Below are 26,841 nucleotides of genomic sequence, written 5' to 3'. Positions count from 1 at the left end.
CTTTTCACTAACCACTACACTTAGTGGTCATTTGGTACTGTTCAGCTAGAGACTCCCTGCTCCGCAGAACAGATGATGGAGCGGCTACCGCACGCAGTCACGCACGACGCACGTTCCTCGCGTCTCGCGAACCTCATTCATCAGCTGAGATTGATTGCAACTGTCAAATGTTAATGGCGGCGAGTGCTCGCCATATTGGAAACGTTGAATGCACCTAAGCTAATATTAATGCGCGTTATTGATGACTCGTAGCTTAAGTTCACGGTTACTTATTAGATGTGTAATTTATTAAACATTCTATACGTGTTTAGAAACGGGGTAAATGAGCCAGCGATAAACCTCGTTAGCAGGCCTGCGCTAGTACATTCACTGACAAAATCTATGATATTGTGTAATTTAGCTAAGTAACACATATTTTGAATGTTTACATTTTAGATAGGTATATCCTCGATTACTTACCCAGATACGCCTTATACAACTTTCAACGTGTGAAACTAGTTCCTATAATTCTAAGTCAATATCAGTTACACTAAAATATTCAAGACTAAAGATATAATAATAAGAACGAATCCGTGGTTTCTGTATTATAGCAAAGAAGTCAAATATCGTTTTCTTTAATGGGTGATAATTGAATGGTACCCCGCCTGCGCTAGAGGTATACGCTGGCGGAGCACGAGTGATAGATGATAGGTGAGGATGAAAGCAGGTCAGTTAGCCTATCGTGACGAATTCCACTACGATTAACCACGACGGTTTCCAGGAGGATCCGCATGGAGGCTGACAGAGTGTATTGCTAGCAATAGGTCAATTAGACCTCATTACTAACAATCTCTTTCCCTTTAATATTGGTTAACGTTGGTTCAAAAAAATAAGAATCAAGTTTAATTTTATAGCAAATTAATTAAAATAGTCTATCGGTATAATGGGAAGGCTGGGGCGTCAAAGGATTAATAATGAAAGGTTAAAAAATTAATTTTCATCTTCAATCCACGTTACTTGGAAAAAGTTGTTCACTATATTTTTTTACCTATATTCTCTACATGTAAAACATGATTTTTTACGACCGTACGTAATAGACATACCTATAAACACGCTACTGAACGGAATATTAAAGTGATGTAGTGACGCGCCTCCCACATTGAATTATATTTGACTAATTTGCACACGATTTTTCTTGCGACTGTACCTAATAGACGTACTGTTAAACGGAATATTAAACTGATGATGGCAATAAATCTTTAATTGAAATCATATCGCCTATTCAATCTCCGTGAATGATCGAGTTGGTGGACTGAATAGTAAGTTGCGTATACGGGGTGGCGGCTGACGCGCGTTTATTGTAACCTACCTACCGCATTCTATTTTGTATCAACCACCTTACGTCGAAAATAAAAACACAATGAAAAACTATCATATATCTGTTTCAGATATCATTAAGTATATAAAATATCACGTATACCCAATACTTATTTAAAATAAGAAAAGAATTTGATAATGTAACGGGACACCGTTGGCAATTCATAAAACGATAAGATCAAGGATACTTTATGCATCTTATAGAATCTTTCAACATAGCAAGAATATTTTTTTTTTATGATATGTATTTAATATTATGTGTAAATAAAATCTCACGTGCTTAATTTAAGATATGATCTACTAGTGTTCCAATATCTATTGAAAACTGTTCAGTCGGAGTAAACGTCATCATTAAACAACCAAACCTGTTTACAAATTTCCATATTTATATTATTTTAAAATGTATATAAAGTGTATCTGTTTGCTTGTTACTTCTTGTTGTCTTAAACAATTCAACGTCAATCAAAACATCGACGTTATGAAATATGTATTTAGGTAGAATAATTAATAAATCATAAAATTAGAACTTTACACATGAAGTTAATAATGAAATTAGTAAAATTAATAATTTAGTTATTGAATTGTTTTCTCTTTCTTTTACACTAAATACCCAATTTGAATAAAAGTGATAAAAGAGTGTAATAGTTAAAGTACGTTTCTAGATTTTAGTTCGTTTTTCATCCATTTAAAAAAATGTCTACATCTTTCTGCTCTCACTGCAGCACACACGAAGTCCATATCGAGTAGACTTAAGTTTTTATTACTTTGGTACGCGCTGCACACAGAATAGGTAATGTGATAATCATCGTAATGTATCATTGATAATCCGGGCGTATGCCACATACGTCCAACTGCATGCTGTATTTAATTTCGCAAGTCAGCAATATTGTATGTAGATATCGCATAAAGCTTAATGTTTACGCGTATTTTGTTAATAAATTATAAAATTAATTGCCGAGATAATTTACATATAAAAATACTTACTTATAGCTGGTGCTCGTCGTGTCCCAATATCGATTACACTACTTACTCTGTACACATAATTGTGCATTTATCCGATTAGAACGCGCCGGACAATGTTTTTAACTGTAAATATTTTGTATTTCTAAATAAAAACATAATAAACACAGGATTGACAACTTTATTAAATAAGTACTAAAATATAAAATCGCTCTTCAACGGCACGACGGCCTCGCGCCGAATTTTGGAAAACGATTTTGAGACATAATTCATCTTTAAGAATTAAGAGACCCTCCTTTTATCATTATCTTTTTCATTACTATTATTTTACTAGGGACATTTTTTTTAAGTTTACAGTTATATTACTTTATTACTAAATTTATTTAAATTTACAGTTACATTGTTTAGAGATTGTACTCTTATAAAAAATGTATCATGTAAATATAAAAATATAACTGTTTGACAAATTTCCCATAAATTTAAACATGACTGAGTAACAAATAAATATATTTACAAATTTTTCCATTTAAAATGTAGGAATAGTAAGAAAGACAAAATGCAATAAAAATAAAAAAAAAATGAAGTAATGTTTTGTACAAAATATTAACACGAAAACAAACATATGAATGTACTGATTCCATACATTTTGTCACAAGCATAGAATTCATTCTAAAATAGTCTTATCACAGTAATAGTACTATTTCATACAATATGGACATTCTTGTTGCTCTTGAACTGTTCTTATATCCTCTCTTTGTCTCTAATAGGATCTTTTGAAAAAGGAACGCAAGTGCACTATATACACATATACATTTTACATTGTACTGACGTTATTTACTTACGTGTGAGTGACAGCCAGAGATCACATTTTTAGTATTCTGTACTAAAATAGTAAAAATAAACCATATTGTATGAAGCAGTGGGTATGGTTTTATGTAAAATAATAATAATGAAATTAAACAATATTTGATTGTAAGGAGGCAGCTTCTTAACTTCACAATTACATATAAAATTCTGTCAAACGAAAATAATATCTATACATCCCATATACCTATATCGTATGTTATACATAAATTCGAAATATTTCTCTAAATTTATATACATATCATTACTCATTATTGTTCTCACTAAACGTATAACCACATGTCATAATCTTTACAGAAAAATCCGGTGTCCCCGAATAATAAAATGGTAATTGCAGTCACTAAATTTTTAGAAAAAACAACATTTATTGACAATCGCTTGACGAGTTATTAATTTACTTAGAAATAGGACAGCAAACTATTTATTATCAATTTTTCATAAAAAAAATATATAATTAAATTAAAGAAATTAAAATTATTGTGTTGACACTGAAGATTGTTGACACTTTATGGAGTTTTAAAAACATCTGAATATGTAAAAATTATTTAAAAAAAATTCAAAATTACTGAATCAAAAACGCATTTTATTAGTGTAATAATATATATTCTATTAATTACAACACAAATAGTGTCTGTGTTTGCAACTTGTGATGCAACTTCATTATGTCAACTTTATGAATGTTGCGTTGGTTTGGCCATTTGGAGAGCATAGACGAAAGAAGAATCACAAAGATATTTATCAAGCAATAATGAATTATATATATATATATATATATATATATATATATATATATATATATATATATATATATATATATATATATATATATATATATATATACAACCATTTACCAATTTTAGAATTCACTAACAAAAATATGAATATATTATACGAGTATTAATTATTTAACAACTTTTTAAATAACAACAGAAAGGAAGTGTAAAAAAAATAATAAGTGGATGTACACTCTGCGGATCTCAGATCAGTTAGCATTTTATTGTCCGGGGACGACTAAATAATTTTGTAATTATATGATTAAATGAAATAAATAGATCATAAAAATTCACAGACTAAGGAATCGCGTATTTTACAACTATTAGTGTAACATACAACAATGTGCAACATTTATCTAATTACATATCACAACTTACGATTGTAACTTACATAAAAAAAATGCAAAATAGAATAATTTAATATATCCATACTATATTCAGTACATTTTCAGTTTTCGTGATGGTACATTTAAACCTGTAAACAAATTGTTATTTCGTTAAAGAAATGCAAGTAGTAATGTCTCAAAATTACATACAGTTAAATTTTAAAAGTGAAATAATTTCTGCAAATTATTTTCGTTTTATATACTAACTAGCTTTTTTTTTATACAACTTAGAATGGCAAACAAGCTAACGGCCCACCTGATAGAAAGTGGCTTTACACAAGATTTTACACATATGGACTCTTAATAAATGCTATATGTTTGTTTTGACATAATACAAAAAACTAGTACACTAAATAGGATGCTGTGAAAACACAATTGGCCTCATTTAAAATCTGTCATTATTTATCTTGACACATCATCTAAAAAAAGGTTACCTTTTCCGAGACCCCCACATGCAAAACTGCGGTAAAAGCTAGTTTAAAAATAAATAAAAAAATATATTTACACGCATGCAAATGACGTCCACTTACCTCTAGCTAAGTTCGAAGCCAGCTCCTGCCTGTATGGCGTAAAGCAGCTTTTCGGCGAGTAAGTCCTCGGACTGAATCTCTGGCAGTTTGAGGAGATTCATACAAGTGGAGGAAGACGGTAGCCGGTCCGACGCGCCTGCTGATTGGATGCAGAAAGGTGGCTGCAGGTCCTGATTGGAAATTGTATGTTGAGTTTCTAAACTATAATTATGTAGAATAAGTTTTTTTTATTTTTATAATAATATATAATAATAAAAAAAAAACATTAAAATATGTAATATCTATATCTGGTGATTTTTATTATTATTGGTTTATAAATTCGCGTCATACATTATAATGAATTTATGTACGCACACGGTGAGTATGGTATACCATACTCGCCGTGTGGTCCCGGCATAGAATGGGTCTTGCTTCCTTTCCCTTGGATGTCATAAAACACGACTAAGAAAACTTAATGTTCAAGGGATCGACAGTGTCCCTCTTAAAACATCACCTAAGCGTAACTGGCATCGCCAGCCTGCCTATCAAACGTGGCAACTATTGGCAGAAACCTCAAAAGGGAGAAGCAGCTGTTCAGCAATGGACAGTTAACATCTGATATGATGATGATTAAATCATGCTCAACTAACATCACCAGAATCTTTGCATCTATTTTTCTATTATAAACACAGTGTAGAACGACCCTCCCCCCTCCCATTAGATGAAGTGACCGTCTGAAATGTATTACAGGGAGTCAGTGGATGCAGGTGATTCAGGACCACCTGCATCTATGGGGAAGGCTTATATCCAGCAGTGGACGGATAATGGCTGAAATAAGATGATGATGATTGTAAATTATTAGGTATTATTTAAAAGAAATGAAACCTGGAAAATAGAAATGTTATATCGAGTTGAGTAAACCATCATCTAGTTTAATTATTCGTTATTATTATTAGTAAGATTATTCGTTAGATTTTAGTACAATTTTATTTGTCCAAACTCCTATCTTACTCGTCCTGCCAATAACTTATTTATTTATTTAATTAACTCTTTATTGCACCATAAATAAAAACATACAATGACAAATGAATAATTCAAGTGAAATAAAGTAACATAAATACAGATTGAAATATACACATAAAGGTACAAAAGGCGGTCTTATCGCTAGGGCAATCTCTTACAGACAACCTTTTGTTAAAGGAGAACATATAGAAATGGGTAGGTGGCGCAAGAGTGAATTAATTATTTTTCGTGCATAAAATACGAAAACATTGATCGTAATTTTATCTTACCACTATCACGGAATTATCGACAAAAACTCTACTAACCTTAAAACCTAACAATGGCGGCCTAGAGCAACTGGTAACGAATTTTAACAACTGCCGCCTCTGGTCGTCCGTGAAGTTTTCCACCACCTTCCAAAAACACCGGACGGTCGGATGAGTCGCTGAGAAACCACCTAAATAAAACAAAACGACATATATGATTGAAATAGTTCATTTACGTATATAATTTTTATAATTAGTTCCGTTTATTCAAATTTTTTAAGTAAACATTTTTTACATAAAGTTATAAATGTTTTCCGACAAGTTGATCAAATTTAATTGTACCCATGACTCTCTGTTATCCAGTGTTTTTAGGCTTATTCTTTAGCGTCTATTTAATAGATATATTTTATATAGTTAGAAATATTCTAACGATGATATAGGCTATATATAAATCATAGATTCTCAAAGTGGTCGAAAAGGCCTCCTTCTGAGTATTTGAGATTTTCAAGAGGGCAATAGAAATCCCCAAATTGGGGGAAAGATGAGATTATTCAACATTGAAATGGTGCAAAGAGTGTACACATTAAAAAATATAGTCTATAAAAAGCAGATGGTAAATAAAATTAAGAGATGGAGGACTCTACAAAAAAACATATTGGTAAAGTGGGCGGTGGGCAAAATAATGTTTAGAAACTATGATCTAAATCATAATTTGATATATTAAGTAAACTATTAATATATTAATAAAGGTTCACATCAGTTTAGTTAATGCACCTGATTTGCTGCACATGCGAGCTAATATTTTTTTTTATTTATTGTATTAAAGTTTTATGATCGAGTATGATCAGAGCTAGTTGTACAGAAAACAAGCACATAACTTGAAATATGTGTTCAATACAATAATGTTTTCAGGGTGTTGTTACGGCTGTCACGTTTTTGTAGTGCATGCACAATGTTTGCAGCGGCATGGACAGATGACTTCTATGCCATCAGACGCAAACGGATCGCATCTCTTTTATACCGATTGTGTGGCAGCAGTAACAGCATTCTGTGGGCATTGTGTAATAAATACGATAGCCCGATCCTCTCATTGTGGGTCAAAATTATTGTAGGGGCCGTAAAATGATTTTTGTATTTTTTTTTCTACTAACATAGTTTAAATCAATTGTTATTAACAAAAATGGATCTTTGTAATCTATAATAAAGAAAATGCTATTATATCTCGACCTAATATTATTATTATTCTTATTAATAATATCCATAAGAGTTGTTTTATGCATAACTAGCTCCAATCAAAGAAAGGTATAGAAGGTATGCATGGTGTGCGGACTGACCGGTGTAAAGCGTGTGCGCACGCAGATCGTGCAAGTCGATGGGCACCTCCGCGCCGGACACTAACAGCTGCAGCTCGCCGCACGAGAACATGCGCAGCCACTCCGCGTTCACCACAGACGTCAGCCCGCGCTTAAACGCAACGCACTGTGGTCGGATTTGTCTGAAATATTATTGTTATTACAATTCAAATAGGCAACTAATGTATTTGCACAGAGCAATAATGACGAATTTATGGGGTGGTAAGCGCATTCGCTTTTTGTATTAAGTGTAAACATGAATTTACATAAGATAACAAAAAATTTTCAACAGACTTCAAAAAGAAAGAAGTTCTCAATTCGGTTGTATTTTTATATTTGTTATCTCATAATTCATCAGTTCTACAAATTTGGAAAATTCTTTTTATTGCTCTGAAAGGAAGAAATTTTCCCATAGAAATTTTATAATAATAGATTCAGTAGTTTAGTTTTGAAATCAAAATAACTGGTTTTGTCACAATAAAAATTATTTTTTTCTATGGGACACAAACTTTAATTATAGGATGCCAAACATAAATTTAGGTCATGATTTTGTAACATCATGTCATCCAATCTTCATAAAATTTGATGTAAACATTCCTATCTTGGATAGAGAAGATTAAGACTAACTGATACACCATTACTAGTAAAGAATTCATATAAATGATTTAATATTACAGCCGAAAGATAATAGTTTAATTCTAAGACATTTCAATAATAGCATGATAACAAAGTTGTTTTTGATCTCGGTTTTGGAAATGCGTGTAACACGCAACTTCACTGTTACCATCAGCTCGGCGTCATTATGTTTATATACATGTATACCAACTGTTTTTATAGCAAAGCAATATAACAGATTGCTGAATAGTCATTATATAACTAATATACAGAATGTCTAGTAAAAATAATTGATGATCGGTGTGTTTGATGACCAATGTTAATACTACACTATATGTGATAAATATAATAAACCTATTACTAATCGTAATGATTTATTATGTTTTACTTATATTTTATTAAAATTTGACTATGTCTAAAAAACTCAACCGAAAAAGATCTTTAACACTGCAGTGTAAGTTTAATAATGAAAGATGATGATTGATGAGTTGTAGCCTAAAACAAATAAATAATTAAACTTAAATTAAGTACCTGTTTAATTTATAATCAGCGACTAGGTGTATATATTCTATCCTATTTTCGGCCGTTACAGGAATATTTGCTCCGCCAGGTTTCAACTCTTCTATCTGTAAACATTACTACAATAAATAAACTATAATTATAGAAAGCCTATTAAATACTATTAAATGTATTTTTTTATAACACAAGCGTTTGCAGCCGCACTAAGTAATGTCGCAGTAAACCACGGTACAGCGCGGGGTCCAGCGACGAATACAGACCGTACGGCGGTGGAGGTGGTGGTGGAGATGGTGGAGAGTGTCTCACCCGTTGCTCGCCGAGCTCGTCGCTGACGACGGTGAAGTCGAGCCCCAGGTCGGGCACGTCGCGGCGGCGGTGCGCCTTGAGCTGCAGCAGGCCGCGGTACAGCGCGGGGTCCAGCGACGAATACAGACCGTACGGCGGTGGAGGTGGTGGTGGAGATGGTGGAGAGTGTCTCACCCGTTGCTCGCCGAGCTCGTCGCTGACGACGGTGAAGTCGAGCCCCAGGTCGGGCACGTCGCGGCGGCGGTGCGCCTTGAGCTGCAGCAGGCCGCGGTACAGCGCGGGGTCCAGCGACGAATACAGACCGTACGGCGGTGGAGGTGGTGGTGGAGATGGTGGAGAGTGTCTCACCCGTTGCTCGCCGAGCTCGTCGCTGACGACGGTGAAGTCGAGCCCCAGGTCGGGCACGTCGCGGCGGCGGTGCGCCTTGAGCTGCAGCAGGCCGCGGTACAGCGCGGGGTCCAGCGACGCCAGCGCGTGCACGTCCGGCTCGCGCCGCGAGCACAGCTTGCTCAGGAAGAACTCCGCCAGCGGCAGCTCCACCAGCAGGTTCTCGTACAGCGCCTGCCGAGGTTCACAGCATGGGTGGTAACAGCCAAATTATCTATCAGTTTTATATTTCAATTTTCAATATTTCTGATTAATTATTTAAAAAGTACTCTAATAGTGAAGCTACTGAAAATTTGGACTTGGATGGAATGAATTCAGAAACAAAATATGAAGTGGGTGCAAAATCTTCAGCAGTATGTTTATAAAACCGCAAACTACATCTAAGACATTATCATCAGTTTTCATTAGGTGATATCGAAGGCAATTATTCTATGTATAACCATTTCATTCACTGTCAAGAGCACTTTTTAAAAATCATAATCAAATGGAAATATTTAATGAAAATTATTAAATTATTTTCCAAAAATTCCAATATCACCACATTTCATTGAACATTCTTTAACAAAATCGAACATTTATGTGATTTATCACTAACACCTGCAGACTTACGATATATGCATGCTAGACTGTACATGTTTTAAATAGGACATACCTTTCCAAGCATCCTTCCAACAAAATAATAATGCATCGTGAAGTCATCGTAAAGTAAATGCACGCCAGGGTTTGGATACAACATGTTATCCTTTGTTAACCGAAACAGACCTCTGTTTGGATCAAAAGCTGATCTGTAAAAAAATCAGAAAAAAACATAAAAATATTTAATTTTATTCAAACACTATACTTTTAATACAGAATCAAACATAAATACTTATGAATGGTAAAATTTACAAGAACTATATCTGTACTATTTTTATTTTACACTCTAAATAGGATTTTTTATATAAAGAACAGTTACTAATTTTTCTATACACACCAATATTTTATCACTCGTTAGTCAAGAACTTATTTACGGGATTTTTTGAAATGTAAATAATTAAACATTTACATTTCGAAAATGTTATTCAAGAAAAAAGATGGGTACAATTGTCAAGTTGTATCTGATAATTCACTGGACTGTATAGTAAACAAGTTCAACTAACATACACTAACTGTTTAGTAACATTTAATGTAACAAACGAAAAGTTTAGGGGGGAAAGGGATTGTTAGTAACGGATACTAAAAATCCCATTGCTAGCAATATACCCAACCAGGTCGACCTTCTCGTGGTTCCCCCTGGAAACTATCGTGGCTAATTCTTGATGATTTCATTATGATGGACTAACTGGCCCGTTTTCATTCTCATCGATAACCCTTCACTGGTGCCAGCGTATCCCATTAGCGCAGGCAGGGTACCCTTCCATTTTCACCAATCAAAAAAAAAACGGAAAGCTTAAGCTGTAGTATCTATATTTTACTAGCTATATCCCGCGGTTATACTCGCGTGAATCAGTATATAAATATATCTTAAAACATATCTTACTAATTGTACTAAGTCGCCGTATGGTCTCAGAATAGAAAAGGCCACTCCACTTTCCGTGGGAGTCGTAAGGGGTGCATAAGGGAACTTAATGGTCGAAGGATGGGCAGAAGCATCCCTCTTAAAACATCACTAAAGCCTAACTGTGGTTGTTAATCCGCCTGTTAACATGGCAACTACTGGCAACAACCCCCCCCCCCCCCCCCCAACATGCGAAAGGCCTATGTTCAGCATTGGACAATTAATGGCTTATATGATGATGATGATAATGATGATGTGCTAATTTAGGATAAAACCCATTTGTGTACAAAATACCATTTATCCATTCAATAGTTTTTGCGTGAAAAAGTAACAAACATACATCCATCCATCGTTACAAACTTTCGCATTTATAATATTAATAGAATAATCTTACTTGAGCAACTCTGAAAGGAATTCCCTGAAGAGACCACCGCCGTCAACACCCGCCTCTTCAGCGCCGGCTTGGTTTATTAACTGCACACGAAGCCTCAGCTTCAAATCTGGCTCTGTAACAATTGTCAATGGCAATACCGGTCACTATAATGTGCAACGACAACATATATATTAAATATAATGTTTGTGTATTATATGTATATTTCTTATGTATTATGTGTATGTATAATTATTTTAGTGTGTTACTCAATAATCACCACCACTGCCCTTCATACGCTTTCTGTTTTTGCCTAATGATTAGTTGATAGAGAATGCCATGCGGCATTAAGCTCGCACTTGTACACGTTTTTTTTTTATACAACTTAGAATGGCAAACAAGCTGACGGTCCACCTGATGGAAAGTGGTAACCGTCGCCTATAGACATGAGCAGTACCATGGACATAACATAGTATACTGTTTCGCCCATGATACCCCCCATGCGTTGCCACTCCTGAGGACTCAGATGTTATTCTTCTGTACCCAGTAAATTCACGCCATATCCCACCCTTCAAACCGAAACAACCATGCAAACACAACTGCTTCACGGTTGAAACACGAATGGGACAGAAGTAAACAAGCAATCGACTTTTGTACAAAGTCTCCTTCTAGTGTTTTATTGTGCTATAAAAAAATAAATAAACATACAACAAAACAAACATGTATGATTTATATTTAAATATGAAATAATAAAATTGTAAGTTAACAATGTTTGTACGTAAGAGAAACATAGGAGCAATATTTGCCAAAATAATAATTCTTAGAGATTTTGTCTGTCTGTGCATATGTTTGTTCCGGCATAATGTAAAAACTATTCAACCAAATTGTATGCGGTTATCACAGGACCTGACGATGTAACTTAAAATCTGGTATATGTTTTAAGACGCTACCTAGAAGTAGTATATTTTGATTAGTATCTCTACTTCTGAAAATTACATTGAATTACCTACTTTTGAAATTTACGCGTACAGAGTAACAAGTATAAAGTTAGCAGACAAGATAAAATATTATCGTCATTTTTAATTAGTTGTCAAAAATGGTGAGTCTGTAATGAAATAGTTTTAGTTTCTTCTTTTAGATATTTAACGTTTTTGTACATACATACATACATATCTGTCACGCTTGTCTCCCATTATGGTAGACAGAAACAATGGAACGCCAAATGCTTCGATTTAAACAAACCTCTTTCGCTTCCTCCACATTCATCGATCTTTTCATACACGCTCGCCAGTTAGGGGGTACTTTTAATTTATTGTATCTTACTTCTGTACTAAATTATCAATTTAAAAAAAGTAACAAAAGTTTAATAGTGTAAAATAGGTTTTAGTTTTTATAAGGTATTTAATCTTTATTAGTGAATATATATCCATAGGTTTAGTGTGGGTACTCACCGTTACTAGGGCTAAGTTTATCAAATGCATCTTCGTATAAATGTGTGCGACGCACGCTGATATTTATAGAGGGCCCTTCATTGAAATTGTTCAATTCATACCAATGGTCGTGCTTTTCTCTAAAAATAACAAAAATACCTATTTTCGATATAACTAAATTATGTATAATGATCAAAAGGTTTATTTATATCATTCAATGTATAATTCATAGACTTCCATAAAGGTAGACCAATCACAGTGTAGATATAAATAAATCTAAATTAATAAAAAAAAAAACACGAAGTAATGATATCCACATCATGTTGTATGGTCTTAGATAAAGCATTAATAGTTAAATCTGAGCAAAATAATACTGGTTGAGTATTACAAAACAATTGTCAGACATGACACATTGGGGTCGATTCGGAGGTGTCATTTCTCTAAAGTTACCTCCACCTAATATTTTAATTTAATAATATTATGAAGTTACCGACCACTAATAACAACATAAACTAAAATTATAATATTTTTCACTTAAATCTATTAAAAAAATATTTAAATCAGTCAACTTACAATAAATATTTTGTTGATACCAATTTGAAATTTTAATTTTAAAGATAGATTTAAATAAATGGCACCTCAGAATTGGTTCCAAAGTAAATGTTTCCGTTTTTAGAATTATAGTTCTAACAACTATTTACGTAATATACTTTTGACGTCACAAATATAAATAACAAGCAAAACTATTTTGTACCAATAAATTACTTATTAAATTTATTTTATTTTTACTATAAACATATACATTTTTCAGTATTTTGAGATACTGTATAATAATTCAAATAAATAAATAAGTTAAATATATAATGAAAATTTCCTAATTTAAAACAAGAAGTCTTACCTAATTAATAGTCCTTGAAAGATTAAAACTCGTGTAGAAAATGGCACCACGAATGGTATTTCCCGTAAAATTGTCACTGTTCTTAATTCTTTGATTGTTAAAGGAGGCCCCTCCTCTGAAAATCATAAAATAATAGGTTAGTAGTGCAGAGCGAAAATGTTCTTCGTTAGAAAGTTCTAACACGATAATACGATAAAACATTAACTGCGGTTGTTAATCCGCCTGCTACGCGTAGCAACTCTAGCAAAACTCTGGCTTTTTTTTTACAATACATTTATATTAATTATTAGTATCCGCTCCTTTTGGACCAAACTAAGGCTAAAAAAAGTCAAAGAAAAAAAACAATGGCATAAGTCATGCCACAGCGGCCATATTTTTTTCAACGCAATTTGAATTTCGAATGTCAATATAAAAAACATACATTTAAATTTCGAATACTAAGTTTATTCAAACTGAGGTGGGGACCCGCGGCCGTCGATACGTAACCCCCAGTGGTAGCGTACCTTGTGAGAGTGCAAGCGCGGCGGAGGCTGGCGGTGGTGGGCGGCGCGGCTGGCGTAGCGAGTAGCGTGTAAGCGGGCCTGCCGCCGCCAGCAGCCCCGCCACGCCTTCCGGGCCCGCGCCGACCGCGCCGCTCACGCCGCTCACGCCGCCCGCGCCGCCTGCGCCCCACACTTCCGCGCCGCAGAACTGCAGTCGCGCGTCGCGGGCGTACAGCGCGCGCAACAGATGCGTGCACACCTGCGGTTTTTTTATACAACTTAGAATGGCAAACAAGCTAACGGCCCATCTGATGGAAAGTGGTAACCGTCGCCTATAGACATGAGCAGTACCATGGACATAACAAAGTATACTGTTTCGCCCATGATACTCCTTATGCATTGCCATTTTTGAGAACTCAGGTGTTATTTCTCTGCACTCTATAAATTTACTGCCCTATCCCATCCTTCAAACCGAAACACAGCCATGCAAAAAAAACCTGCTTCGAGATTGAAACACGAATAGGAAAGAGGTACCCAGGCAAACGACTTTTGTAGGGGGAAAGGGATTGTTAGTAATGGAGTTTGACAGCCCCCTTGCTAGCAATATACCCTATCAGGTCAACCTCCACGTGGTTTCTCCTAGAAACCATCATGAACAACTCTTGTTGAATTTGTCACGATGGGCAAACTGACCTGCTTCATCCTCACCTATCACCTCTCACTGGTGCCCCGCCAGTGTATATCGATAGCGCGGGCGAGGTTACCATTCCATTGTCACCCCCCCCCCCATTAAAGAAAAACGACATTTGTACAAAGTCTCCCTCTGTTAAAATTAGATAGTCCCTTTTAATGCCGGGCGAAATAGAGGGGCCTATGCGAAAAAAAAGCCGGCCGAATTTCACAGTTTTACAAGGGATAGGAAAAACGTCGTCCACAAAGAGTTCAAACAAAAAAAAAAAATTTTTTTTAATTATCTTGTAATCAAATTAGATCATTAATAATGCATTACAAATTTATTTTTAAATAGAGTTCTCCCGCAATGCGAGTAGTAAACCGCTACAAGGCGCGAGCCGATATATCGGCTCTGGCAGTTTTCGCCAAGTGTAGCAGGAGCCGATATATCCACTCCCGGCACTAAAAGGGTTAAGATATTGGGGAATACGCACCTTGAAGAGGTGCGACCAGGCGGGCGCGCGTGGCTGGCGCGTGTCGGGGCAGGCCAGCTCCACGAGCCCCAGGCACACGTGGCGCAGCGTGCGGCACAGCGCGCCCAGCTCCGCGAACGAGAACGCGTGCATGCGGCCGCCCCCGCCCCCGCCGCCGCCGCCGCCCACCGCCGCGCCCCACGCCTCCTCGCTCTCCATGCTTTCAGCGGCCGACCTCACCGACGGCGTCGTTACTGGACACGGTAGAGACAACATTGCATGTGCAGGTGCCCTTATATAAAGCACTTGTCATATTTTTTTATTAATGAAAATTAATAGTTGGGTTTATCAGTATACACAGATAGGGTACCAATGAATGATGATAGGCGAATATGAGGTTGCCTGGAGGTCGCTCTTAGCGATAAGGTCGCCCATTGTTTTCTCATTGTGATTATTTCTTGTAATTATTTATATTTATAATAAGTTTACTATTGTAATATTTTGGAGGAAACAATAAAGAGTATCTATCTATCTATGAAGACAGAATGGTTAGGCCATCGTGACGAATTGATCTGGAATTGGTTGGTGATGGTTGGTTTCCAGGTTCCACGATGGTTTCCAGGAAGAATAGACATGGAGACTGACCTGATAAGTTATATTGTTAGCAAGGAGTCGCTAATCTCCATTAGTAACAATCCCTTCCTTCCCATACGTGTCATGTAGTGACACTAACCAGTGTAGTAATGTTTCATTACATTTAATATTAAAAAAAAATATTGAAATAAATCTTTTTATACAGGCAATAAATTTGTTTCATATTAGTTCATTTATTTATTATTCGCATATAAAAAATAATATTTCATCAATCTATAATAAATTGGTAAACATGATTTTTATTGCACGAAGATAGATACATACTCATTTTGTCATCATCGAGGTCTCTACAGAACTCCGTGTCGTGTAGGGTCCCGATGAGGAGCGAGAAGAGTGCACAAAAGACGGCCAGTGGCGCAAGCAGTCGCTGCACGCCGAGCGCCGCGCCGTCAGTCGCGAAGGGCGCCGTCGGCGGCGCGCCGACCGAGCTGAGGGCGGTCAAGCCGCGCGATAACGCCGACAGCAGCGGCGTGGCGGACCCGCCGAACGAAGACTCGTGGCTCAGGCCGCTCAGCCAGTGCCACAGTTCGCGCAGGAACGTCGGCTTGAAAGCTAGTGTGTACAGCAATCTGCAATTATTGTCATTTTGTGTACATAACAATCCATTGACTCAGTTCTGTAGCACGAGACCCATGTAGGAGGATGACATTAACCTAAACGAGACTCTCGTGTAAAGATATCATTAGTTTTTTTTTTTTATACAACTTAGAATAGCAATGTCCAGTAAATAAAACTAGACAACAAATACTAGAATGCGCCAGAATTAAAACTTGTGATTTTTTATAGATTATTTTGTCATATAATTGGCAGGTTTTGCCAGTAATTGCCACACTTGGTAAGCGAGTTGGCAACCACAGTTAGGCTTTTGGTGATGTTTTCAATAACGGTGTTGACTATTCCTCGACGATAAGTTTCCTTAGACGTCCCTTACGACACCCACGGAAAAGGAATGGGTGGGCTATTATTTTATGATTAAAGATAATTTGGAGTAAAATTTCATAATTAATGAGTAGATTTTATTATTATGTACAAATGTGAAGTGACAGATAATAGGCTATCTTTTCACAAATGAATTATATCTCACATATTCGCAATATGTATTATTATTATGCTAGTATGTATTTTTTCTAGTAAATATTGAAATATTTTTAAATAATGTTATAGAGCATTATAAATGGATTGGTTTTATAGTAAAATGAAAGATATACTTCTGTGTGATACTTATCACAGCACCTATGTACATAAGTAAGAAAAAAAAATCTTAAATATCAAAATTTTCTCTCAACATACCTGTATTTATGTAAGGCCATCCTGTGACTCAGCAACAGATTGTGACAAATCTGCGACATGCAGTCTAGGAATTCATCATTTAAATCACTATCAGTGATCTGGGTGCAAGTGACCATCACACAGTGGTCTGGCTCATTTAACAACTCTATGCAGCGGGCGAGCAGCAATTGTTCCCTCACAGAGGTCGGGTTTGGTTCACTATCACTGTCACTGTCCTCATCTTTCTCGGCTGCTGGCTCTTGACTGTACAATGAGTCTTCATACTCATAAGTTATCTGTTTATTGCACACGTTTATTGTTAACTTGGCTATTATTTTAAGGTATTCTAATATAATAGGATTATTTGGCAGTCTTGTGTTATTCAATTTACGTATATCATTTGCTGGAACAAAATACAATAAAGTCAGCCATTCATTTATTTGTCACTAGTGACAAATAAATCAACATAGGTTTTAGCATTAAAAAATAACATGCACCATTCTCATTTTTATTTTAAAGTCACTTAATTACAATTCAATTTCTTTAATACTGTAATACATACCGAAATCAGGAGGTTCCAACGACAGCACAGAATGCAACAGCCATGAATCATTCACGAGTATCCTGTTGTTGAATTTGCTGTCATCCCGTAGACATTGTATGAGTGATAGGAATGGAAACTTCTTAGTCAGATCATGTGAGAGTGATGGTATTAAATACATCTCTATAGGTTCCAGGTAAGGATTACATAGAAATGCTGCAGCAAACTCAGACATCACTGTGTCACTAAAAAAGTAAATAATAATAATAAAGTATCAAATCATAATTAATTATTAAGACATATGAAAAGCATTATACTACATTTAAATACTATATTATATATTTAAATGTTTTGTTTTTTTTTCTTTTGAGCTATATTCTCAATTTAAATAAAAATGACTAAACATAGTATTAAAATACTTACAATATTTAGTCCCTTTTATTAATATCTATATATTTCTATATTAAGAGACAACTTACTCATATTCGGGTATGTTAGTGTGCATTGTCAAATTGAGAGGTCTCTGTATCAAATCCAGCAAAGCTCCACATAGGGGTGTGGGTGGATTTGGAGAAGGACCATAAAGTGGTGGTGTTCTCTGGCACATTAACTCACGCAAATCCTTGAAATAGCCTGAAAAGAATAATAAATGTTTAATAACAAAATGACTGGAAAAAGATTAAAACAAAAATCTGAAAAAAAAGATTCCGCTTAAAACTCAAAACTGTTAATTATACCTTATATTAATGTCAAATTCTATAAAACAAATTAAAGGAAAAAAAAATTTAATAAAATTAAAATATTTTGTTATTAAGCATTTTTAAAAATATTACATATGTATATAAAGTACTTATCGTTTTACCTCTTCTGATCAAATATAAGAATGTATTTCCAACAACACCCAGTGACTCTTCACTATTCATTGAAGTCTCTGCAGAGTTCACTGAGGTGAATACTTCAAACATCCTGAGGGGTACCGCAAGAGACACCTGTGTCAAAACAGAGATTTAAATCAAGAAAACTATGTTAAACTATGTAATTAAAATTTGTCTGACTGTTTATATCACATAGACTATATGCTCGTTGTTTTTAAAAACATATTCAACCGACTTCAAAATAGAGGAAGTTTGTTACCTCTTAACTACATAATTTATAAACTAATTTAGAAAATTCTTCTTGTATCTAAAAAGATATACTTTCAAATTGATTCCATATAGAAATTTTAACTAAATTAGTTCAGTAGTTTAGTTTTTAAATCAAAGTAACTGGTTTTGCCTCATTTGAAGTCTGAGTATTTCTGAATAAAGCCTAAATTATGAAAAATTAACACAGCTCTCCAGCTACATAAAATTTTTAATATCAAAATTTGTGAAGAGATTTGGATATTTCTTACTAAATTAGATATAAATAGGTTTAAAAAATTTGTATAAAATTTGGTACACAAACCCTGTCCTAGAGTAAATATTTTTATCCCAATTCATAAATGAAATGAATTATGGCTAGGTATTATATATTTATATTCATAACATATTTACAGTGCCAACTTCAATGAAAGCAGTAGTTTAATAAAGTTTCTAAGGAGCATTCGTATTTAGCATATTTTCAAAGATTTAATTGATTAAATTTTTAATCCAATTTAAATTGTGTTACAAATTTTGATCTACTTACTGGGTTAGTTACTTATAAAAAAATAAAATAAAAATATGTATACATTTTATGTATGTCTTGTTTCATTTTACATCAGAATCCAAAATGGTATTAAAAACTTGATTACCTCTGCATTGTCTTTCAGTAACCGTAAATGCAATGCAAGCAACCTTCTGATTTGTATGCAGGAGCCTTCACTTTGAAATACTTTTTTCCATTGCTTCAACAATAACTGTGATATAGACACCTGTAAAATACATTTTTAATTTAGTACAAGTCTGACGAATAAATGTGTTTTGTATTAAAATTCCTATTACTTTTTAATAATAACTTAGGTAGATTTGTTTATTTATATTACAATAAGAAGAAACTAACACCTAGTTTGAGGAACACCTTCAGTACAGTAGGTAGTAAAGCATGAATTACTAGTTTTTACAAATAGTAATGGTGGTAATTTAGCAGGTATTTTAGAATATAAATAATATGTTATATAAGATTCATCTCTGAAGAATTTTGTACAATGAAAATTTAAGAATTTTCTCAAGCTTTATGTCTTTGTGTTAAAAAGATCAATATTAGAGTCATAAGAAATTTTATTAAATGACTTGCTTGTTTTAATTAAATATGAATTCAGTCTATAGTTATAATATCTTATATTATGATTTTGTGACAATATTGTTTGTGATGGCAATTTTGAGGCTGTACCTAACAAAACTGTAGTAATAATATTTGATGACAAAACGTACCAATCTCTGACAATCCTGTTTATCATCATAAAAGAATAACACTTTAGCAACAAGTGATGAAATAAGTACTTGATCATCAGGATTAGCTCCCAAAAAATATTTGTCAAATTGTTCTCTTGCATCTTGCTTGCAATGCTTTCGTATTAAGAAACTCCTTATGTAAGCCTGTATCTTTATAGTGCTGTTTAAACGCTTTCTGTGTTCCTGTGAATATATATTATTTATTTACAAGTAACAATCATAATAATAATATATTCAATTATGACAAAATTAATATAGATACAACATGAGAGTGAAGCTTATAAATTTTAAAGATAAATTATATTTTAGTTTGCTATCTGAGCAGTTTTTAAATAATCAATATAAATACTTCTAATCGTAAACACTTCAATCTGAACATCTTTAAATGATGTCTGTCAAATTATAATAAAGATAGATGACATTTCCAAGTAGCTGATCTATTTCTATCATAAAAAAATGGCTTTTTCATAAACAGTCAGAATTAAAATCAAATTGATAACAAATACTACAATAAACATTTTTTTTTTATTTATTTATAAATAGTTACTAACTAAGTGAGTTTAACAGTTGCACGGTTCACTTCCTTAGCAATCACAATATTTATATAAACATAATAACATTTAATTACCGGACACTTTCTAAATAATTTATTACCATTCTGTGAAACTCAACAAGTTTACAAATAAAGATATCCAAGTTATATATAAGTCCCTTCTATCTTACACCCTTTAAACACTTAAAATATACTCAATCAAAGCTAATTTTCATCTCACCTCAAGTGAGTTATATTAAGATAAATATAAAAAAAAGAAAGTTATTAATTTTACTTTTATTGTGTATTATGCAATTTTTCTTTAAACTTCTTTTTATTATTCTTTTAATAACTGATAAGTTTCCATGATAGTGTCATTGTAATGTTGCCAAGAGTGATGTTGATTTTACTATAGATTCACAGCTAATATTTTCATTTAGATCAAATTTGAATTCAATATATAAGTAGAATACAAAAACACCACTACCCTGATTCTACATTTTTTGCATAAAATTATACTATTGCTTGTTTATCATTCCCAGTACAATACTGAAAATGTATGTAATACTGACATTTTAAATAAATAACTCTATTGTCAAATTACTGGTTTAAAAATAATCATAAATTGATGTTTTAAAAAAATTTATATAACCTCTCGCTTTTGTCTTTGTTGTTGCGACTGGAGAATTAGTGCATTTCTATCAGTTTTTCGTTGTGCACTTGCGCCCGCCAGATTCTGCTGGGGTTTTCGCCTAAAGTCACCCTCAAAGGAATACATATCACAAAATTTAACAATTCCTAATTCACAAAATGTTTTACAATAATATGTAAACAATAATCAGCTGAAAGTCTATCTTTGCAAGTATTACGCTCATCTCAAATCACAAATATCGATGTTAAAATTAAAACTTAATCATTATTCTAATAGATAACATGTAACACAAGCACTTGCTCAGCAATGTAAATACTTAATCAAATTAATATTTATCTGTTGTTTTTGTTCTGAAATGTTACTCAAATTAAAATAATAATGAAGAGACATAAAATAAGGATGATTTGTTTTTTTTCTTTTCTGATCAGTGACCACCACCACAGGTTGTGACTGTACTACTGTGTTGCAAGTGTACAAAATATGATTATGAAGAATCGGGGTAGAGCATAGATTAAAATTAGTATTTCTCTTTCTACGGGTTAGAGGTAGCACCGAGGCCTGCGACAGTTGAAAGATTGTTGTTGAAATAATGTTTTTCTATGAAACTATGTTATCAAACTGTAAAAAATTTCGAGATGCTAGTAGATGCCAAATTTGGCAGGCGGGTTGGTAACCGCAGTTAAGTTTAGATGGTATTATTTTTAACAGAGATGCTTCTTCTCATCGCTCGACCAGTAAGTTCATTTAGTCTACGACACCCACGGGAAAGAAAGACGTGGCCCCATTCTATACCGGGATCTCTCGGTAAGACATATTATAATTATATGTAATTGTAATGATGTCATAACTACAAATAAAGCTATTTTTCTTATATGCATATAATACAGTGAATATATATTCTATAGAAATGAATACGTGTTTTTTTTAGATGCTGTATGACTAGCAACAATTCCAACTATTCTTTAATGCACCAAAAAGAACTTGCACTACCTGTTACTAATTTTCACAAAAAATAAAATAAAATTGTAGTAGATTAAAATACATACATACATACAGTAAAGTCACTAAATATAGCTACTAATTTTATTGTAAATGTTTTTTCTTAAAATTTAATAATTTTATATTATGAATTAGCTGGATTTTTTTATAGTAACTATTGATATCGATATGTTGGTTGGAGGCATATATAGAAAGTGGTACAACTCTATGGCTATTCATACATTTTTCTTTTTTTATATAATTTTCATTATGTTGTTACTTCGAAGAGGTAAAATGCATTTCAATTGCATTATACAATTTATATTTCTAGATAGTTGCATAGACTCATTTTCCAATTCTGACAATATAAGAATATTAGAACAGTGCCGACTCTTAAATAGCGTAGTCAATGCTTGAATCAGTAATTTCATTTTATTGTTTACATTTTTTAAATATCATTGTCAATCTTTCATTTCCTTAAAAGTTAAATTATTATGAAGAAAGAAGGAGAAAATGTCGTAAAGAATTAAGCGCGCTATAATGTGCGTTAAATAAAGGTGTACAAGGATTGCTGAATCGTCTCTTGTCTCCTTATTATTATTATCCACCCTTGGCGGAATTGCTTACATTTGATTCTTGTAATCAGTTATATTAAATTTATTTGCTTATTTTGAGCAATTCTAAATAATACGATGGCCGAAATGCTTGTAGATGGAGAAAATGCCGATAGTTCGGGTCGAGTGAGTAAATTGTCCACAATAAAAATCATGCTGTTGTTGGGCTTACTGGCAGATAGAAATATAGTGGTCAGTGGTTATCCTTAGAGTTGGTATAACTCGATGTAACTACTGAATTGACTGTATGCCAGTTCAATTAATTGAAATTCAAACATTGCTCATATTGCCTGTTGTTATTATTTGCATTAATTTTGAGAGCATTTTATTTAACACCATAGAATGATTAGAAGATGCTTCTATTGGAGGGAAATAGACTTTCATTATATTTTGTTATTTTAAAAATGGTTCTGTTTAAAAAACTACCTCTGCATCTTGAAGTCTTAACAAATTACCACTTTTTATTAATCAACTATATATAAAACTGGATTTTACTTACTTTTCATTTTACATAGCTCACTGTCTCCTCAACTATGTTAGTAGCAATATCACCAGTTAAAAATGGTGTCTGCCATTTAATATAAAGAAGAAAAAATAAGCAGATTAAAAAGAAAAGTATTATAAAAATTACTTTAACACCTTAAAATATTTATTTTCTTATTAGGTATCTAGACCAACCCTGGCGCAGGTAAAAGCTGTTGTTGAGTTCATGCAAAAACACCCAGATTTAGCTCATAGAAAGCTCAGGTATGGTGTAAGCCATCAGAAATTTAAAAAATTGTGGATTGAACTATCTAATATTGCTAATTCTATAGATGGAGCTATTAAATCTACTAAAGGTTGGATTAAGGTAAGCATATAACAAAAATAATGTAAATTTGTTTGATGTTTTTATTTTTACTCATAATGTAACAAAAGGTGATTGTATAAAAAACATTTGCATAGGTCTGCCAATCAGTTGTGCTTGTATGGCTGCATTTCGGTTTGAAGGGTGGGAAATGGCAATAAAAATACTGGGTATTTATGGAACTCATAAGGACTAAGCAGTGACAATGTTCTACAAATTAAAATAAATGAGGTAGATTTTATTTATCTTTTAATATTATTAATAAAATAATTTTCTATATATATGGTTATTATTTTACAAATACTTTCAGTTCTGGTCAGATAAAAGGAGAAGTATTATGATTAAGCATAAACAAATAGAAAATGGCAAATTGATGGGTTCACTATCACCTCTAGAACAGAAAATATTAGATTTATGTGAAAACAAAAATCCAGGAAGTAAGTGATAGTTCTAACAAATCGATTAAACTCTATTATTCGTGAAAACAAAACCTCTAATAAATATGTTATTGCATGTTGATTTTCAACTAACTTTAAAAAGGAAGACTTTCACAATGTGTCAATAATTGATGTGTATAATTATGCTGTACATTTTTTAGTTCTGAAACAATTTTAAATTATATAATTACTGTCTATTTATTTGGCCCAATAAATTATATTAAATTATTAGATAATTTAAGTCTTATGTACAACATAGTTCTGATGTTAAGTAAAATGTGTATGTATTGGAGTACTTTGCAGCTTTTTTCATCATTATATTTATATTCACAGGAAGTAAAAAAGGAGTGAAACAAGAGCCCTGTGATGATGATGATGACAATGATTCATTAGATGATATATTTACGAAAGCAGTTGAGAATGACTTTGATAATCAAATGTTTGCAAATGAGGCAGAGGAGAGACAATTAAATACTATGGAAAAATTGGTATGATTAAAAAATATATATTACTATTGTACTGTAAAAATATATATTAATATACAGTACTGTTTTGATATACATATAAAATACATACCGGGAGAATTCAAAATCAATAGCATACTTTTTGTGAATGAAATTGATAATTTTCCCCAAAAAATTAACCATGTTGGGATAAAAAATTACAAAAAATCTTGTAATTTGTCAATCCATCTTTCTTTGAGGATAATGTTCCATTTTCTTCAATCAGTGCTCTTTTAAAGGAGTTAATGATTTTACCTTGTAAATGTTGATATTTAAATTTATTTTTAGGTTGATGTAATGGGACAGCAGGCAACTGCCATGTCTCAAATGGCACAAGCTGCAATGGATAACTCGAAAGCTCTAGAAAGATTAGCAGAAGCTTCACACATTCAAGTATGTATCTGTCTCTATTTACAAAACTTAACTTTTATTTTGATGTTACCGCTTACAAAGAAATTATTATTTTTAATATAAAATATTATTTTATTATCTGATTTTCTAGCACATATTATTTGATTATAATACTAAAACTGTTTCAATTTAAATATTCAACGTAATTCCTCCGTGCTAGAAAACATAAATAACAAACCAACTTAATTCGAGTGGTACAATGGTAGGGTCGCTTTTACCGCGTTGAATATATTCTCGACGGGATGCAGGGATGTAGAATATTATAAATGCCTATGTCTACCCAATTTTTTTTGTCAATAGATGAAAATAGAATGCTAACCCCGCCAGTGCTATCGGTATACACTGGCGGGGCACCAGTAACAGATGATAGATAACGATGAATCGAGATGGTTTCTAGGGGAAACCATGTTGAGGTAGACTATTAGGGAATATTGTCAGTAAAAAGAGTGTTAGATCTCATACTAACCGTTCCTTTTCCCCCAACTACTCTATTAGGGGTTATAATAGTGAGCATATTCATTTTTTACTTATGACTATCTGAATGTTTCAGGCACTAGCGGTAGATAGGCTGGCAACTACATTCGAGACGATCAGTTCTTCAATTCATGATGTGCGGAATGCTTTATTAGGCATTGATTACACTATGAAGAGATGTTACTCTACGACGGCAACACAGCCACGTCAGAACACCAATATATTCAGCTAAGACTGCGGTTCATATTTTGGAATTTAATTATGTACTACGTTTGGTAGATTTTTATTTATTTGAAGACATTCATATGAAATTTTATTTGCAAAAAATACACTGCATTTTTATTTAAAAATACTGTACATATATTTTTTTACTTAACTATTTAAGCTGTGGGCTAATGTGTGGGCTGTGGCATAGTATTTGGTCCCAACATGTCTGCCATTATGCCAAGATAAAGTGAATAAATTTAATAATATTTAAATATATCTATAATACTGCGTTATTATAGCAACATAATAATTATATAAATGCGTGGATAAGTAAAAAATGTGTTATTTTAAATATATTATTTAAATCATTTCAATTTTATTTATATTAATCTATAATAATTATTATAATCTACGAGGTGTGACAATTAAGTAATGAGACTGATTCCATAAAAACCGTATATTTCAAAATTATTCTACAACTCTGCCATCCCCTTCAAAGTAGTCCCCTTGGGCAGCTATACAATGATTCCAGCGCGTTTTCCATGCTTCGTAACATTTCTGGAACGCTTCGACTGGGATGTCCGCGATTACCCTCGTCACGGCCGCCTGGATGTCCTCAATGGACTCAAAATGGGTTCCTTTGACCACCGATTTTGTTCTAGGGAATAAAAAAAAGTCACAGGGTGACATATCGGGCGAATAAGGCGGTTGTTGCAACACGGCGATCCCTTTAGAGGCCAAATACTGGGACACGCTGAGGGCGGTGTGGCACGGCGCGTTGTCGTGATGAAGGATCCAGATACAAGCGATGTTTGGGCGCACCCTGTTGACTCGTTTTCGCAATCTTTCGAGTACTTGGCGATAGTAGACTTGATTTACGGTTTGCCCTGGTGGAACAAATTCTTTGTGAACGATTCCACGGCTATCAAAAAAGGCAATAATCATCATTTTCACCTTCGACTTGCTCATGCGAGCTTTTTTCGGGCGGGGGGCGTGCAGAGACAACCATTGTGAGCTTTGGCGTTTGGTCTCCGGGTCGTATTGAAAAAACCAGCTCTCATCGCCTGTAATAACTCGATCAAGCAGCGCAAAATTTTATCGCGACGCGTTGCTCTTGATTTCGTTTTTCCATTTTCGTGACGAGCACCACG

General features: G+C 33.6%; 2 protein-coding genes across 3 annotated transcripts; one reads left to right on the top strand and one right to left on the bottom strand.

Moving 5' to 3' along the window:
• Positions 1 to 2,481: 2,481 nt before the first annotated feature.
• On the bottom strand, positions 2,482 to 21,665 carry LOC113518527 (ubiquitin-protein ligase E3C). Its single transcript, XM_052903037.1, has 20 exons — positions 21,220 to 21,665; positions 20,015 to 20,218; positions 19,396 to 19,515; positions 18,484 to 18,610; positions 18,101 to 18,254; positions 17,643 to 17,866; positions 17,102 to 17,483; positions 16,076 to 16,380; positions 15,179 to 15,411; positions 14,034 to 14,271; positions 13,531 to 13,645; positions 12,654 to 12,772; positions 11,227 to 11,338; positions 9,948 to 10,080; positions 8,909 to 9,469; positions 8,615 to 8,709; positions 7,451 to 7,611; positions 6,177 to 6,307; positions 4,870 to 5,039; positions 2,482 to 4,428 (listed from the first exon to the last, which is right to left on the bottom strand). Exons 1-19 carry the CDS (start codon positions 21,343 to 21,345, stop codon positions 4,872 to 4,874), a joined length of 3,708 nt encoding a protein of 1,235 aa, XP_052758997.1. The 5' UTR covers positions 21,346 to 21,665; the 3' UTR covers positions 2,482 to 4,428; positions 4,870 to 4,871.
• Positions 21,666 to 22,574: 909 nt separating this feature from the next.
• LOC113518293 (uncharacterized) lies at positions 22,575 to 26,060 on the top strand. 2 transcript variants are annotated; one of them, XM_026903144.3, is made up of 6 exons: positions 22,575 to 22,739; positions 23,476 to 23,661; positions 23,969 to 24,095; positions 24,429 to 24,583; positions 24,887 to 24,991; positions 25,560 to 26,060. In XM_026903144.3, exons 2-6 carry the CDS (start codon positions 23,521 to 23,523, stop codon positions 25,713 to 25,715), a joined length of 684 nt encoding a protein of 227 aa, XP_026758945.1. In that variant the 5' UTR covers positions 22,575 to 22,739; positions 23,476 to 23,520; the 3' UTR covers positions 25,716 to 26,060. The 2 variants fall into 2 exon arrangements, with proteins under 2 accessions (XP_026758945.1, XP_026758943.1); XM_026903142.3 differs by having other exon boundaries at positions 22,575 to 22,937.
• Positions 26,061 to 26,841: the final 781 nt, after the last annotated feature.

This window comes from Galleria mellonella, unplaced genomic scaffold (assembly GCF_026898425.1).
Source record: "Galleria mellonella isolate WM207_F2 unplaced genomic scaffold, CSIRO_AGI_GalMel_v1 utg132, whole genome shotgun sequence".
Classification (NCBI taxonomy): Eukaryota; Metazoa; Arthropoda; class Insecta; order Lepidoptera; family Pyralidae; genus Galleria; species Galleria mellonella.
The sequence above is the reverse complement of the archived record's forward strand: the minus strand, read 5'-3'. Positions and strand labels throughout refer to the sequence as shown.